Raw genomic sequence first — 16664 nt, 5'->3', positions numbered from 1 at the left:
ATTTAGACGGTCAGTCGATTGGCAAAAATAGATCAATAATTAAATTTGAGATAGAAAGGATAATTCATAAGCGATTTAGGAAGTTAGAAATTTTTGGATTTATATAATTGAGATATAATTTCCTTAAAATAGCATAAGCTATTTAGGTGGTTATAAGTTATTGGAAAATGTTTAGTAGAATAAGCTCAAACAATACTTCATCAACTCCAGAAGTCGAAATACGAAGAGTCGTGGGGTAGCAGTAATAATTCACATTTAAATGATCACCTCTGTAACGGCTTCCCTAATAATTGGCGCGAAAATCGACGGCATCATTTGCTACACTACGATGGCGGACGACTCCGATTTCGCTTTCAATCTCCAGTTGGAAGAAGCACTGACCGCCTCCCTCCTCGACGGTACCATTTCTTCCCCCAATGCCGACGGACTCACCTACGACGCCGTTTTCGGCCCCGTTCTGTCGGACGCCCTCCAGCGCGACGATCTCTACAAGTTCGAGTGCGAGCTCCTCAACCAGTACAGTACGCAGGCCGCGGAGAAGCGCCTCCGCCTCGACTTGTGCCTCCAGGTCCACGACCGCGCCTTCGCCTGCGAGATTTCCAACATACCGGAGGAGGAGTGGAGGAAAATCGGGGATGAGCTGCAGAAGCCTTACGGAGAGGGCTCCTCCTCCTCATTGAATGGGAAATGTTGCGGATTTAGGGTTTACGTCAAGGGTTTGGTGCAGGGGATCGTGGGCGGCGTTGCGGTTGTGATACGTGACGACAATGGCGGTTCGGTGTTTGAATTGAGCAAGGGATTGAGCGGAAAAAATCAGATTATTGGTGAAGAGATGGTTGAGTTGAAAGCTTTGATTGAAGGACTTGAAGCCGCCGTGATGCTGGAGTTAAAGAGGGTTACCATCGTTACTGATAATCGGTTGCTGTACTCGCATGTTAGTGATTGCCAGCATTATTGTTTATCATTGATTAACATTCCTTATTTTAGGATGAACTAATAACTGATTACTGATTTATGAAAATTTGTACTCTAATTGATTGAGTTGTTGGGATTCTTGGTTTTCAGTCTGCCTGAATGAATATCAATAACTTGTGTACATCCTAAATTCCTAATGTGGTGCATCCATCTCAATTAGATCTCATTAATTCCAGTTAGGCTTATTCATCACTATTAGGATTTAATAGCCTCCTTTCTTTTTTCACGTTCATAGTATGATTTTATGAGCTATTGCATTACAATGACTTAATGTTGATCCTGTTTTTCTGAATGTAGATCACTGGCAAAAACCGGGAGATCAGGGAAACTTTTGCTGTGCTATCTAACCAGATAGATCTTCTTCTGCGGAAATTAGGCAATCCTGGTGCATCTTTTGTAACTCGCCATGATAATGCGTTTGCTGTTGAACTTGCTCGGAAGGCAATTGCATTTGAGGTCAATCGATCAGCAGGAAGCAGTGGCACAAAGAATCTGATGAAGACATGCACAATATGTTTGGAAGATACTGATGTGGATCAGATGCTCTTAATTGCAGGTTGTCTGCATAGCTACTGCTTGTCATGTATGTCAAAATATGTCCACTATAAGTTGCTTCAGGGCATTCTACCTAAATGCCCCGGTGAGAACTGCAAATCTCTGTTGGAACTTGATAGTTGCAGAAAGTTCTTGACTCCGGAATTGTTCGACATAATGTGCCAGCGTGTGAAGGAAGAATCAATCCCACCAGCGGAGAAAATTTATTGCCCCTACTCAAGATGTTCTACTTTGTTATCGAAAACAGAGCTTCAAGGTTCCAAGGGTGATGCTATTGAAGTATTGGGTTGTAGGAAGTGCTCTCATTGTGGTGGCCTTTTCTGCATCAATTGCAAAGTCCCTTGGCATAGTAATATGAGCTGCTCTGCATTTAAAACCGGTAATCCCAGCTCCAGTAATGAAAAGAAACTGAAGTCATTGGCTACTAAGAATCTCTGGCGTCAATGTCCCCAGTGCAGCCATATGGTTTCACTTTCTGTAGGATGCTACCACATTTACTGCAGGTATACACTTCAGTCATTGGAACATGATTGCTAATTCATGTGTTTCTCAAATGCACTGACACTATCAAATCTTCCAATTACTGCTGGTAGCATCTGACTGCAAAAATTTGCTCCTCTCCTTGATGTTTATCATTCTTGTCTGTCAAGTGTCAACCATGACTCTAGTTTATTTCCCCCTTCTCTTTGAAGAAAAACATGTTTCTAGTTTTTAAATAGGGTTTAGGGTTCCTCTCCTTGATGTTTATCTTTCTTGTCTGTCAACCTTGGCCCTAGTGTATGGCCCTTCTCTTTTTGAAGAAAAACGTGTTTCTAGTTTTTAAATATGATTTGAAATCCTAGTACGATACAATTTGCCTCTTGTATTTGGTTTTGCGCTGATCTTCTGTTTATACGACCAATGCATTACTGGTTTATCCAATGATCTAAGTACTGTGGGCAATGGGAGTCATAGCAAACCTATTATACAATTTTTGGTAACATGGATTGCTTACATGTTATTTTGATTACTTTCAACCACCGGGGGCTATATTTCACCTGTTTATTGGTGTGCAGGCCACCTTTTAAGTCCTTGCGTTACGATTCTTCCAAAGCTCTTGTTTTTAAGTTCTTCAATCTGTATGAACTATACCATTGTTCTTGTTAATCGCGAGATTTTTACCCTGCTTTGCACTTTGAAGATTCAAATCATCCAAACTCGAATATGCAGGTGTGGGCACGAGTTTTGCTATACATGTGGAGCAGAATGGCGAAACAAGAAAGCTACATGTCGTTGTCCTATCTGGGACGAGCACAACATCGTATATGATAACTAAGATTGAGAAGAAGCAAGATAGAGTGTGATGCTCGGTGCTGCTACGCTCCTTGTTCCTTGGTAAAGCTCACTTTTAGGCAGGCTGACTTTCTTTTTGCAAGATGAGAATCTGATGGATATAACATACTCATCCATATGCTTTTGTTTTGTTTCCTGCGCAATTTTTGTGTAATCGTGCTGCACATTTTTGGTAATGTGGATACGCTTGGCTTCTAGTTTCATATTCAAGTTTTGATGAGTTTCTATAAATAATTTCTCATAATCGAAGATATAATTAAATCCATTGGGAAACACAGGAGTATGGATTATTTTTTATGATGAGAATAACTTATGGTCACAATATTTTTGATAAAATTAACAATTGAATCTTGATTTTTATGTAAATTTATAAGATTAATAATTGCCAATAGTTATTCTTAACTCTTAAGATGAGCATTCGGGTATCAGATTTGATTTTTGCTCAAACCGATCTAAAATCCGAAATTTTATGAAAAATAAATTTGATATCTTACTCCAAAATTAGAACTTTGACATCCGATCAAAAATTGCATAAAAAATATAAACATTTGAAAATTCAATAGAATATAGTCCAAACATTTGAAAAGTCGAATACAAAGATTCCAAGAAAGGAAAGTGTCTAGAAAATACATGTAGTGGACCGGTGGACGGCCGGCCCGAATGGTTGTGGTCGGGCCGTCTCCAACGTTGAAACCTCCATTTTGAGTTGCCATGATAATAAAATACTAGAATCGAGGAAAAATATGGTTATCGACACGCGTTCCTTCTCCTTCTCCTTCACCGTCTTAACACATAACGTACCGTTTCTATTGTTTCATTTTCCTTTCCTTTCCTGTGTTTCTGACCATATCAAACCCAATCCTCGCCGCTTCCGTTCTTTAATACAAAATTCTTTCTTTTTTCTCTGCGGTTCAACATTTTTCCAAGGAACGGAGGCGCTGCGCATATTTGAAAATGGTTCAGATTAAAGAGTTGTATCCTTTTTTAGAAATCTCCATTTATTCTGAATTATGGCTGCCTCTTTCTGTTTATTTGTTCATATTGTTATTGATCATGTCGCAATTTGTTGATTTCTGTGCTGTTAAAATCAATTTTCTGTTTTTCTTAACTGGGTTTGTGGCGCAGTCGGATTGTTATGCCTTTATCAGTGGAAGAGGTAATTGCAATTGATGTTTTGAGAAAAATATACTCCCTCTGTAACTTAAAAATAACAACTTTTGAAGCCCTAAGGATCACCTATGATTGAAGCATTCTTAGTGGAGACTTTTAAGTTTTAAGGGACGGAGGGATTAGAAATTTGATGTAATGCTCATTTGCAGTAAAGATATCTGTGTCTGATTATTTTGTTACTATTTGGCAGTTTCAAGTAGCTCAGATGTACATGGTGATGAAAATGCAGCAACAGAACACCAATTCAACGGAAGGGGTGGAGGTGTTGGAGAACAGACCTTTCGAAGATGACGAATTTGGAAAAGGCCAATACACTTTGAAAATTTATAGGCTGCAAAGGTAGTTTTTTTGTTGCTTTTGGCAGAGTTTTGGGAGTTTTCTTCTATCAAAGTACTTGTTTATTTTTACGGTTGTTGTTCATCATTGCACCCTCTTCCTAAGCATTTTACTATTTTTTGTTAAGAGTGGTTTATTTTGGTTGTGTTTTTAGTTCTTCTTGTTTCGATCTGGCACGAAATTCTACTTTGATCACGGACCTTGGGTTTATTTATTTGTACTTTTCAGCAAAGCTCCTACTTGGTTAACTGCATTTGCCCCGGCCGATGCTCTTGTGATGCAGGAGGAAGCTTGGAATGCATATCCAAGGTGTAAATCAGGTTTGTCATCTCTTTTCATTTATGTTACTCCATTACCTGAATCTGTTTGAGTTGCCTTTCACCTAAAATGTTTTCATTGATATTCATGTTCATGGCTGCGAATTTCAACCCAACTCGAGCAGTTATCAAGGTAAATAAATACTGTGAGGTGTTTGATTTTCTGTGACTCTGTCCACGGGCGATCTTCCTGGATTCTAATAAATGTTTTTTTTTGGTGTGTTGATGTATTTCAGTGCCTGTATTTCACGAGGTTTATTCTTACTATAGAAACTATTCACACAGCTGGCTGTGGTCTATCTGACAACGTAAGTTGTAACACCACCTACCTGGTTTCATGATAATTCGGGAACAAGTTTGCGATTTAGGTGTTTCCCTAAGCGAGTAAATGACTCATTTTCCCTTTTTTGTTTCTCGTTAAACCTGTAGGTGCATGGCCTTACTAAAGAGCAATTAGCAATTAGGCAGGTGGAGGCTCTTGACATAGCTTCAGATTACAATGATTATTGGAGCTATATGATTGGGGCTAGCAATTTCGATTTTTCTCAGTTTCAATCAGCGCAAACTGGCCGTGGTCCTTTATTAGATGGATGGCAGGTTGGTATCTCTTCTTCATTTATATAGGGTCCTGAATGAACCAAAGATGTCTGTGCTTTTCTTCTTTTATCCTAAGAACTTTACAAAAATAATAATAACATAAAATAGATAATTTTAACGTGGCCAAAATGGGATGATATTTTCTTCAGCTTCACTGACTTGATGTTCCTCAATAATTCAGGAGCAATGCTATCCAGTTATGACTGCTTACAAGTTGGTGACAATAGACGCCCCTTACTGGGGATTCGGCAGTAAACTTGAACAAGCTTTGCTTGCGGTATGATTTTTGGTAGAACCGTAGAACAGTTTGTCGGTTTTCTTGAATGTCATAATTTTTCATAAATCCTATATTTTGTCTCATTCATTTCATGCGCATTACAGATATTAATATAAAGGAAAAATAAACATTGAAGTATCTTTTTCTCTTAAACACATTACGAAGGCATATACCTCATAGGCCAACTATAGCGTCCATGTAGTTTGGATGAAACACTCTGCATCATCTTTTAATTTGATCATGTTTTTTGCTTTTCTTGTAAGTGTTCAACACCAACTTAGTACTTGAAATGGCGGCCTTTGTCTGAGTTTCTGCATAATATGACTGCAGGGTGAAAAGGCACTCTTCCTTGAAAGTCATAGAAATTGCTTCGGTTGGATCGATGAGTGGTATGGGCTGAATGTGGATATGATGCGTGAACTTGAAAAACAAAGTGACTCTTCTTTAAATGAGGTAAAGGACGATCCAAAAATCGAAGCATCAATTCTCACTTCAGAGATGTTGTTAGCTACTCATACATCTCTTTCTTAACGAATTTTCTAGTATATCTCGAAAGTATGTTCCTGACATACTGCCTTAATGCATATTCCTTTCCATCAAAGAGCAACAAAATCCGTTATTTCCTTTCCCCTCTTTCATTCTGATCCCTTTGCCAATAGTTAATGTCATGTTACCAAACATTCAAGGTCCCTTATACCGCTTCAAAAGACATTGATTATTTTGCTTTACGATAAACTTTGTATAACAGCTAATTCAAGAGATTTTGAACTCTCGTGTTGATGCAGAAACTAGGTCGGCCTGGTCTAGTGGCAAACGGGGAGGAATTGGATTGTAGCTGAACTACTAGAAGGTGCTGATGCTGGGGATTTCATAGGAATCTATGCATCATGCTTCTAATCATGCTGAGCCGAGGGTAAAGTTATTTCTCATCTCGTCAATACACCAGGGCGTGCTCGAATGTGGAAGACTTTAGGCCGAGATCTTCTTTTTGGTTAGAAGCTCAAATAGTACAAATTTAGACATCTGATGAAAGACATCAGCTGCTGCTTTGATGCATTAGAGTATGTGAACCTTATCCTTGTTGTAATTCATTATTTATGAATTGTTAATAAGTATAGTAATGTTGTCTCATGTATACAATTGATTTAGACAATCATCTACTGATTAATCTCCAATGTTTAGGGGTTATTTGATAGATATGGTAAAATTTTAAAAACTGGAAATTTTGGATCCCTCCAATGATATTGGTAAATTGAATTATCTGTTATTTGTTTGGTAAAATAAAATTACAGATCTTATTCCATTTAATGTTCCAATTAGTAGTTCCATTCTAATCATGATTTCTAAAATATTTCACAATATATTTACATATACTTTTTTTTTTATTTTTTCGTTCAAGTTCACGGTTGGGCCATGTATCAGAAGAGCCAGCTCGGACGGGCTTTCTGCATACGGGTCTCACCATGGGCGTCATCGAGCTGCTGGTTGTGTCTGATGGCAGCTAAGGCAACGATGTAAACTAAAACTAAGATGACGAGGACGACAATGTTGATGACCGAGGCTCTTCTCCAGCTCTTCTTGAGGCTGCCTAGCACGCCAGCCTTGCACGAGCTGCAGCTGTAGCATAGCTGGTGCTGCTCGTTGCTCCACTGAGCGCAGTCGGGGTCTGTTCCCGTCTGCCCCTCACCGGGGATCCAGAACGTCTCGTTCATGTACGTGTACCCGCAAGACGTTGGTGGCTTGCAGCATCCCGACTACAATATCCAAAATTGGTGGTGCTAACTAAATAATGGCTAGAATTTACATAATTAAATAAGCTAAATGGAAATTTGATTTCTGAGGCCAATAAATGTCAGTATCTAACATATTTTTAGATAAGTTTGGAAAAGAATCTGCAGATTGAAACAGAAATCACATAGATAAAACATACTACCAACTTTTTGAAGTGAAAAAGAGAAAAGAGATTATATAGTGGACTAAGAATAAAGCGAAAAAATAAAAAAAAGTTAAAAAAGACAAACATAGATGGTCCTCTAGAATTTGATAGAACACTGTAATTTATTGTATTGTAAAAGAGAGGGTGGCTTATCGTAAAACTACATTTTACGCGAGAACATGTTATATTACGTCACTAATATATATATATAAAGTCAATGCATATACATTGAAATTAATTATACTAAAAAACCTTTCGACTCAAGATTCAAACTCTGATCTTGTATTATCTAGCAAGAAGATGCATCTATAATATAGTGGTAATTTTATTATTATAGAGTTGAAAATGATTCTTGATTCTCATTTAAGAGCTCTCATTTGAACCACATGATTTTCAATTGGTTCGTATCAATGCTTGGCACAAATTAGAAAACCAATTGGGGAAGATACTTAATTTGCTGGATTCTTTCAATACATAATAAACATTTCTACTTTTCATGGAATCAAATACTCAAAAAACTAAAGTGACACTAAATTTGACTACAATAACCTAACTATAAGCTAGATAGCTCACCACTTTCCTCTTTGGTTATGCATTATTGCTATATAGTTGATCATGCATAGATCATATCCACATTCCCAAATGGGGGGAATTTCTTAACTTGTAACCTTTGCCATTTAGAAATTTTAAAAGTTTAGAACTCAGCCTTCCCTCCTCACATATATGATCGCATTAAATTTTACTTTTATTTTCATATTTCAAATCACAATTAATACTGATCCCAATGAAGAAACAAAAACCACATTTTACTACTAGTAATAAAGGTTGAAAACTAGTAATACTATAACCTAATTTTTTCACATGGAATGATATATTAATCAACATGCAAAAATATACTCCCTCCAATTTTCCTTTATAATCTGTGTGTCAATAAATATCTCATTTTACTTTTAAGCCTCCTATTTAGGTACGAAGTAATTACCTGAATGGGAGTGAGTTTCCTGCGGTAGAAGCGATCGGCCAACTCAGGAACTCCCCCGACGTTTCTATGCAGGCTCCGGCAGGCGTGCGAGGCGCGAAGGCAGTCGCTGATCTTGGCCCAGTGGGCTGGGGAGGAGACGCGGTCGGCGAGCCAGCTGCCGGAGTAATCCTGGAGGGAGTAGTCCGGGTAGGCCCGGTTCATGACGGGGCGGCCGGAGCCCTTCTCGGTGGCGGAGTAGGCGAAGATGATGAAGAAGACGAGGGCGGCGATCGCGAAGAACATGGCCCACAGGTAGGCGTACATGAGGAAGGCGTTGCGGTAGCAGGCGCCGGCGATGCCCGCCAGCGACACCGCCATGACGGTGAGGCCAATGAGGATGAGCGGCCACTGGAGGAACTTCATGCAGTCGGTGGTGCTCAGCCATACGCCGCCGCCTATGATCGGAATGGAGAGGATTAAGCTCAGGAAGTTGAGGAATCCGATTAGGTTGTTGCTCTTTCCCATTTTTAATTTTTTTTTTATTAATTTATTTTGGGAGTTTGGTATATAAAAGATGCCAATAATGTGAGTGAGCATATGCACCAGATAGAGATATATAGGAATTGTGGAAAGGCCACTTTTTTATTGTTTTCACTTTCTGGTTTTATTTTATTGATTTATTGTCAGTCAGTGAGGGATTTAGGTTTTAAATTATTTGAAAATCTAAATAATTAGCTAGAGTGCATTTGGTCATACTATAAAATTGATGAGGTTGAGAATTTAAAATTGGAGTAACTTAAAAAAATTTCGTTTGATCAACAAATATAGTGCTGCTGATATATTTAATCAAATTGTTTTGTCATACGGAGTAAAAAAAAAAATTTCACATAAAAAATTATGTGAAAAAGATATGGGCCAATTGATATTTAGCCCAACTTACCAATATAGTTGGGCCTTTGTATAACTAGACGAATCACACTGTTAATTTGGGACCTTTATTTCTCGAAAAAGATGATTCATTATATCTGTAAATAAATGTTAATCCTATTCTTCTTCTCTTTATAATGTGAGATTGACATCACATGCATTATAAATAAAACTATTAAAGAGTTCCCGAGCTTAAATAAGCATTTGACATTCCAATTATTTCTAATTAAGGGAAATATGACATTTTCATTCAATTTAATAGGTTAGAAGTTGAATAATCATGAAGTAACGTTGCAATACAGTATTGACCAATATAAAACAATGCACTGGAATTATGTTATTAATGAAAAAGTTTCTTCAACTCAATCATATACCCCTTCTTCCTCTAGTGACTTGTGGAGTATGATTTTTTATTTTATATTACTTCCGCCCACCAAAATTTGTCCCACTTTGACCTGGCACGGGTTTTAAGAAATGTAATGAAAAGTGAGTTGGAAAAGTTAGTGGATTGCGAGTGCTACTTTTATATATTAATTTTATAATAAAATGTGAGTAAGAATGAGTTATTGGAATATGAGATCCACTATCAAAAATAGTAAAAATAAAATGAAACAAATTTTGGAAACGGACGGAAATGAAAAAATAGGACAAATTTTGGTAGTCTGTATTGACAACCAGCTCCATTGTTAGTCCATTTTTTTTTGTCACGTAGTAGACTATAATTCATAGTACATGTCAGATGCAGGTGCCTACCTATGTAAGATTTGATAATTCAAAAAACTATAATTGGAGTACTTGGATCTAATAATCCAGATCCATATAATTTTTGTCTATTTCATAATACTACCGTCTACAATAACAACTCACCAACAAATGTACCGTTTTTTTTGGAGGAAATGTACTCTTTTTACTATATGATTTAGGAGCAATAACATGAAAGTAGATTGTTTAAAAAATTAGAAAGTAGATATTGTTAAGTTTGGAGATGTTAATTTTACCAAACAGATGCTAAATTTTTTTTGTGCTAACGCTAGAATGTATTTTCATGAACGATTTTTTGAAAATGAGGGCAATAATGCATAACACATTTTTTATTTTATTACTCCCCCCGTCTCCCATTAAGAGTCACATTTTTCTATTTCGGTCCGTCCCCAATTAAGAGTCACACTTCATTTTTACCATAAATGGTAAGTAGGTCCCACATTCCACTAACTCACTTCACACACATTTTATTATAAAATCAATATAAAAAGATGGATTCCACGTTCCACTAACTTTTTCAACTAACTTTTTTTTACATTTCTTAAAACCCGTGCTCGGTCAAACTGTGACTCCTAAGGAGGGAGTATATGAAAACCATGATGTACCACTACTAGTAATAGTATGAAAATAAATGGAGTGTGGAAAACTTAAGGACAAGGACAGTGACCTGAAATAGACGGAATTGGCCTTAAACATAGGCGCATGTGATCAACTACGAGAATCCTGCATCCTATGGGTCCCACTTTTGCCTTCAAAATCTTCCAACCAAATTTTTAGTTACATATGTTATCATTTTGTCCTATTGTAATAGTCTTTTTTTTGTTTACTTTTTATTTTAAAGTTTGATTTAAATTCTAGATTTCAAATGTATAATTAACCTTTTTTTAAAGTTCAATATGAGATCATATATTCCATCCATAACACATCGCTCAATTTTATGATCGATTCATTATTTTATTGAATGAATTTCTGATTTTGGATTTAATTTATATAGAAAACGATAAAATTGAATTTCTAAATTCAACTAATTTTATATATTCTCAAATGTTGTTTTGGATTACTATTATTTTTTATGCATTTTAATGGTGCTATTTGACTTGTAAGTTGATTAAACATAGAACATTTGTAAGTTGATTAAATTTCAATAGTCTGCCAAGTCCCTAACATAGAACATGTTTCTTATTTTTCGTACGTATAATTTGAAAAAAAGAAGAAGCTTGAATAGTTCTCTCTATGTGTCATTGTGTGTATAGTATTGCTGTCAGAAATTTGAAATTACGGTAAATCAAGTTCAAACATTCAATTACTGATACTTATGTTAAAAAACTACAATTTCAAAATTCAATAATTGATTTGTTGTTTGCAACTAAATAACGTTATATAAAGACATAACTTAATAATGACTTTACTCTTCTTTACTTAGATTCCTAGGAATGCAACGGCTTCTCGAAGGTCACATCCATGTTTTTTTATTAATAATTTGAAACATTGAAAACCCAATAAAGATATTTTACTTTTTCTAAACTTGGTTGATAGAGTATTTTATTTGTTTAATGGTGACACAAAAATAATCCAGCCGAATTGTGTTTCCCGCAGCTAAAATTCAACCGATTTGAGGTTATTGTTATTAGGCAATGGTGGTTTTTAAATAAGCAAATGATTTGTAGCCGGTCTTGTAATTTGAATAAATTCATGATTCGACTTATTATTGTACTCACACAATGGTTTGACACCGTATTCCGATTCCATTTTATTATTTTTGTTTTAATTTACGTTGAAATTAAAACTTTCTTTTTGTTGAAAAATGATCATATCAGTTGGAAATAAATTTTGAATCGAGCTCAATACCTTCTTCAAATTGAATCTCAATCTAACAAGAACTAACAAGAACTATGTAAAAAAATTTGACCGTTAAGACGAAGTTTGCCGATAAAATATTTTGATAACTGTAGTCATAACACGACTAGACACTTCTTCATAAATAAATAATCACGTGATAGTCAAAATTGGTATGTGTATATAAAAAAGGTTGTATATTTCTCCTCTATAACTAGTAGTATTTCTGACTATTTTTTTATTTAGAAAGTTTTAATATAATTAAATCATTTTTAATTTCTAGAAAAAATAATTTTTTCTTATTTTATTTTCTTCTCATTCCTTCTTATCTTATTTCTTTCTTTTTATTAATCACTCGTTTAGCAATTTTGGTAAGCAGTGGATGCCGTTGTATATTCCTAAATTTTTGTCTTAAACTCAGTATAATGAAGCATACCTCCACGGCTCCACCCACTTGATGCGCACTCCACTTCACCATTCGCCTAGAAAACCGAGCTCCTTCTCCCCCACTAACTATGCCTTCTTATTTTCTTCTTCCAAAAATGTCTCTAAATTCTTCTGCTGCAGCGCAACATTAATTACAGCCTCTCTTTTTCAACATTTTCTTGGTAAGGACTACACACAATCTTTCCCTCTCCCTCTTGAAACTTGCAATCCGTTCAAAGCTGCACGTTTAATTCCGAGTCCTTCGTCATAATCCTAGGTTTTTGGAAAATGGGTTTGGATAAAAATTGTTTCTTTCAGCTGGAAATCGTCGAATCTGTAAAATGCAGCTGCACTTTTTACTTCTTTTATGTGCGTTTGAACTTTTCAAGAGTTAAATGTATCTGAAAATTAAAGTGCTGGTGAAAAAATAGAATCTTTTTTTGGTTTAAATTTTCTTCTGCCTCTAGGAGAAAAAAGAAAAAAAGTAAAGAATCTCTCTGCTTGTACAGTTATGAGCAGAAACGGCCATTAATTTAATCACCAAATATAAACACAACTTCTTGTTTGGTTTACATTTGACTTGGGTATCTCAATCAAACCGTTTAGATTAATCATTTGCAACTGCTACTCTTGACTTGTTTCATCACCTGCATTATTATAATGGTTTTTGTTGAAAACAAGATTTAGTTTTTCACCACCATTCTCGGCTGCAATGGCGGATGGAAGTGATATTTGCCCAATTTGGGTGTCCCCACCCTTTTATAGCTGTGGTTGCCTCGTGACTGCATTTATGCTGCATGTGTATCACGCCTACATTTCTTGATCATTGAGTTCTTGCACCCTATGATTCATTCATTACACTCCCTTTTGATTGATCTCACCACGGCTTTTGTATCCGTATTTTGCGTGAATCGACTTAATGCCTTCCTCTGCGGTTGTGTGAGGACTAGTAGATGCATTTCATGCCTTAAATGTATGGATTTTGGACACCCTACTGCATTTATTTTCATTGGATTCTCATGTTTTTTTTGATCTTTTACATCATTTATCTTATTTAGCTTTTGAAACTGCTGCAGTGTTGCAGGTTGTGGTAGAAACCATTTAGGAAGCTGAAGCCTATTTTCCTTTCACTACATTGAATTTACTCTGTTACCACTGGTTGAGATATGCAGACCCCTAAAGCAAGGTATGATTCCTTTCATGATTTATGTAGCAATACAACATTTGATATAATAGTATGGTGCTTGAATCTCTAGATTAAATCTTGAAATTGGTGAGCTATTGGGTGAGAACTGTGTGTGTTCTAGTCCTGTTTCTATAGAGAAGAACTAGCAAGCATTGTTGTATTTCCACTTAGAATCCACTTCTAGCATCATGCAATATGTTTGTTGGTTTTCATATATTTTGGGAGTTCTATGATGTTTAGATTGCTACTATCATAAGATATTTTTTTATTGATATCCGTTTGTATGGCTGCAAAAGTATGTTTTTCTTCATTTTTTCATATGTGTATTGCTTTCATGTTTGTACACCTCATTTCCAGTCTTGTTATAGAGCCTCTTGATTTCTATCTGTTGTTACGACGATTGTTTGTTAAATGCATCTGATTTGATGTATATGCAGAAGTAGTCCATCAGATGCACCCCAGAAGAGCTCTCCTCGATCTATATCCTCGGAGGCGTCTCTCAAAAGCTCGTCCCCTCAAGCTTCATCCGCAGAAGCTCCTCAAAAGGTCTCTCCAAGAGTGGTGCGTCAGCTTAAGACAGGGCCACGTTTCTTAGACCCTACCGCATCTTCATCAAACCAAGCAAGCCGAGCTCCAAAAGAGAGAAGTCCTAAAGTAACTGATCACAAATCCCCTAGAAGCCCCCTGTCTGAGGTACAAAAAGTTCATTCTTCTCTACTTATGCAACGACAATCAGAATGTGCTCGTATTTATGGCTGCTTGCATTAAGAATTTGTACAAGTTTGTGTGTTCTACTAAAAGAATTAATCTCTATGATTTCCAGAAGAAACGGCCTAGCAAAATACCTGAGCTCGAGAGTCAGATATCTCAGCTTGAGCATGATCTGAAAGTTGTCAAGGATCAATTAATTTCTACGGAAGCACAAAAGAAGCAAGCTCAGACGGATGCTGAGGAGTCTAACCAGCAGCTCTCGGCCTTATCTTTGAAGCTCGAAGAGTTGCAGAAACACCTCTCTGAGCAGCCATATTCGGAGGAAGTTGTGTCTGAGGAACAAAAATTGGGTTCACAATCTGAACTCGGCGCTATCAAGAAGCAGGGCTCTCATGACTCGGCTGCATTGGCTTCTGCGTTGGATGAGATCAAGCAGCTTAAGGTTCAGCTTGAGATGGTAGCTGAGTCCGAGGCACCTCAACCTAAGCACTCGGAATCTGAGCAAAACGACCTCATTAAATTGAAGGAGAACTTGTCTGAGACGCTCTTGATCGTGGAAGAAATGAAACAACAGGTAATGTGTAGCAAAGAATCCGAAGCTCAGGCGCAGACGCTCGTTAGAGAGACTCTGGTGCAACTAGAAACGGCCAAGAAGATGGTGGAGACGCTTAGATTGGATGGACTAAAGACCACCGAGGAGTATACTGCCATTGCTTCTGAGCTGGAGCAGTCGAGAGCTCGTGTTAGTTTCTTGGAAGACCTTGTGAGCAAACTCCAGGCTGACATTGGTAGTGATGGCAAAAAAGACTCCCAAGGTGAAATAGAAGTTAGTTCTTTGAGACTCGAAATTGAGCAATTGAGGTCGGTTTTAGAAGCCGGTGAGATAAGATACAACGAGGAACGAAGTCGTAATGCAGAGCAGATGCAAGACGCTATGGAAACGGTGGAAAAGTTCAAATCTGCATCAAGCCAGAGAGAATCGGAGCTGGAGTTGGAAATCCGGAGATCCAAATACGAGATTGAGGAGCTCAAGGCGAACCTGATGGACAAGGAGACCGAACTGCAAGGTATAGTTGAAGAGAACGAGGGCCTCACCGTGAAGCTCGAGAACTCTGTGTCGGGGCAGAGGGAGAGCGAGCTGGAGAAGAAGTTCCAAGCCGAGATAGAAACTCTGAAGGCTAGCCTGACACTGAAGGAGGCAGAGTTGCAAAGCACGTCGAAGGAGAATGAAATTCTGAAGGAAATGGCGAAGAATGGCAGAACGAGCGAGGAAATTGAGAGTGAGGCGGCCATGAATGTGAGCTACATGGCAGAGGAGATAGAGAAGAGCAACAAGAAGGCGGCGAGAGTGGGGGAGCAGCTGGAGGCGGCGCAAGCAACGAATGCAGAGATGGAAGGTGAGCTGAGGAGGCTGAAAGTGCAGTCGGATCAATGGAGGAAGGCTGCGGAGGCTGCTGCTGCGATGCTGTCAGCAGGGAACAACAACGGGCAGATGATGGAGAGGACGGGGTCGATGGATGGTCATTACAGCCCTCTGACAGGGAAGGAAAGCTCGCCTTATGCGGACGATCTTGATGAGGAGTTGATGAAGAAGAAAAATGGTAACAAGCTGAGGAAGTTTGGGGTGTTGTGGAAGAAGCCACAAAAATAGGAGACCATTCATTTCAGCATTGGTTTTCTTCACTGCTTGAACCATATTATGTGGAGTATTACTCTGTGTAACCAAGACAACCATTTATTTATGTTTTATACTTCTATCTTTACTCAGAAGGAGCTGTAAAATCTATGTCTGTGTTTCCCCATGAAGATACCAAATGTCTATGCTAGCTTCTCTAACTCTCTCTTCAGTTGTTCCATATTGTTCTGTGATTGGTATAACTATCCATCTAATTTTGAAGTTCAATTGTATTATTTTTTTGAATGCAAATATTACTCAAACTATGTGAAGTGAACTAAACCCGTATATGATTTATGTATTTGTCTGGAATGTCAGATTGGTTGATACTCCTTCCGTTCCATAGTAATAGAGTCATTTTGCCATTTTGGTACGTTCCATAGTAATAGTGTACATTTTTCATTTTCTACTTTCTTTCCTTTACTTAACTCACCTAGCACAATTTTCTTAATCTCCGTGCCAAAAAGAAACGTCTCCATTACTATAAACGGAGTGAGTACCATATTCAAGTGATGTAATAATGTTAGTGATTTTTTATTATTAAATATAGTGTTGGTTTAATGCCTAAATACATTTTCTAGACATAAAAAAGCATATGAAACATTTTTTTTATGAGAGATAAATTAACAAAGTTGGTAGAAGATCGAGTATTAAAATCATTAAAGCCGCGGAATAAAGAATGAAT

The 16664-nt window shown here is 37.3% G+C and overlaps 4 protein-coding genes across 7 annotated transcripts; 3 read left to right on the top strand and 1 right to left on the bottom strand.

Moving 5' to 3' along the window:
* The first annotated feature begins 201 nt into the window (after positions 1-201).
* Positions 202-3040, top strand: LOC125210727 (E3 ubiquitin-protein ligase RSL1-like). The gene is made up of 3 exons (XM_048110309.2): positions 202-934; positions 1273-2033; positions 2740-3040. Exons 1-3 carry the CDS (start codon positions 260-262, stop codon positions 2843-2845), a joined length of 1542 nt encoding a protein of 513 aa, XP_047966266.2. The 5' UTR covers positions 202-259; the 3' UTR covers positions 2846-3040.
* A 413-nt stretch (positions 3041-3453) lies between these two features.
* On the top strand, positions 3454-6734 carry LOC125214629 (uncharacterized). The gene is made up of 10 exons (XM_048115733.2): positions 3454-3836; positions 3988-4018; positions 4223-4371; positions 4597-4688; positions 4811-4818; positions 4922-4993; positions 5115-5282; positions 5464-5559; positions 5890-6012; positions 6345-6734. Exons 1-10 carry the CDS (start codon positions 3817-3819, stop codon positions 6396-6398), a joined length of 813 nt encoding a protein of 270 aa, XP_047971690.1. The 5' UTR covers positions 3454-3816; the 3' UTR covers positions 6399-6734.
* An 89-nt stretch (positions 6735-6823) lies between these two features.
* On the bottom strand, positions 6824-9047 carry TET4 (tetraspanin4). The gene is made up of 2 exons (XM_048115731.2): positions 8478-9047; positions 6824-7313 (listed from the first exon to the last, which is right to left on the bottom strand). Exons 1-2 carry the CDS (start codon positions 8979-8981, stop codon positions 6978-6980), a joined length of 840 nt encoding a protein of 279 aa, XP_047971688.2. The 5' UTR covers positions 8982-9047; the 3' UTR covers positions 6824-6977.
* Positions 9048-12414: 3367 nt separating this feature from the next.
* Positions 12415-16140, top strand: RIP5 (ROP interactive partner 5). Of its 4 annotated transcripts, none has more exons than XM_048118656.2 (4): positions 12415-12589; positions 13492-13593; positions 14031-14286; positions 14417-16140. In XM_048118656.2, the coding sequence occupies exons 2-4, from the start codon at positions 13574-13576 to the stop codon at positions 15953-15955; spliced, it is 1815 nt and encodes a 604-aa protein (XP_047974613.1). In that variant the 5' UTR covers positions 12415-12589; positions 13492-13573; the 3' UTR covers positions 15956-16140. The 4 variants fall into 4 exon arrangements, with proteins under 4 accessions (XP_047974613.1, XP_047974611.1, XP_088925392.1 ...); XM_048118654.2 differs by having other exon boundaries at positions 12416-12589; positions 13484-13593; XM_089069266.1 differs by lacking the exon at positions 12415-12589 and adding an exon at positions 12628-13380.
* Positions 16141-16664: the final 524 nt, after the last annotated feature.

This window comes from Salvia hispanica, chromosome 3 (genome assembly GCF_029641045.1).
Source record: "Salvia hispanica isolate PSC_SH4W2 chromosome 3, Shi_PSC_v1, whole genome shotgun sequence".
In the NCBI taxonomy this organism is placed as follows: Eukaryota; Viridiplantae; Streptophyta; class Magnoliopsida; order Lamiales; family Lamiaceae; genus Salvia; species Salvia hispanica.
Note: the sequence above shows the minus strand (reverse complement) of the source record. Positions and strands in the feature narration are given on the sequence as shown.

Excerpts from the sequence above, each read along its gene's own strand:
- RIP5 (XM_048118656.2), top strand. The coding sequence starts at position 13,574 with ATGCAGACCCCTAAAGCAAG. Across the intron at positions 13,594-14,030 it reads ATGCAGACCCCTAAAGCAAG|AAGTAGTCCATCAGATGCAC; the intron begins GTATGATTCCTT and ends ATGTATATGCAG. Across the intron at positions 14,287-14,416 it reads CTAGAAGCCCCCTGTCTGAG|AAGAAACGGCCTAGCAAAAT; the intron begins GTACAAAAAGTT and ends TATGATTTCCAG.
- LOC125210727 (XM_048110309.2), top strand. The coding sequence starts at position 260 with ATGATCACCTCTGTAACGGCTTCCCTAATAATTGGCGCGAAAATCGAC. Across the intron at positions 935-1,272 it reads ATCGGTTGCTGTACTCGCAT|ATCACTGGCAAAAACCGGGA; the intron begins GTTAGTGATTGC and ends TTCTGAATGTAG. Across the intron at positions 2,034-2,739 it reads TGCTACCACATTTACTGCAG|GTGTGGGCACGAGTTTTGCT; the intron begins GTATACACTTCA and ends TCGAATATGCAG.
- TET4 (XM_048115731.2), bottom strand. The coding sequence starts at position 8,981 with ATGGGAAAGAGCAACAACCTAATCGGATTCCTCAACTTCCTGAGCTTA. Across the intron at positions 7,314-8,477 it reads GGAAACTCACTCCCATTCAG|TCGGGATGCTGCAAGCCACC; the intron begins GTAATTACTTCG and ends TGGATATTGTAG.
- LOC125214629 (XM_048115733.2), top strand. The coding sequence starts at position 3,817 with ATGGTTCAGATTAAAGAGTT. Across the intron at positions 4,994-5,114 it reads GCTGTGGTCTATCTGACAAC|GTGCATGGCCTTACTAAAGA; the intron begins GTAAGTTGTAAC and ends TTAAACCTGTAG. Across the intron at positions 5,283-5,463 it reads CTTTATTAGATGGATGGCAG|GAGCAATGCTATCCAGTTAT; the intron begins GTTGGTATCTCT and ends TCAATAATTCAG.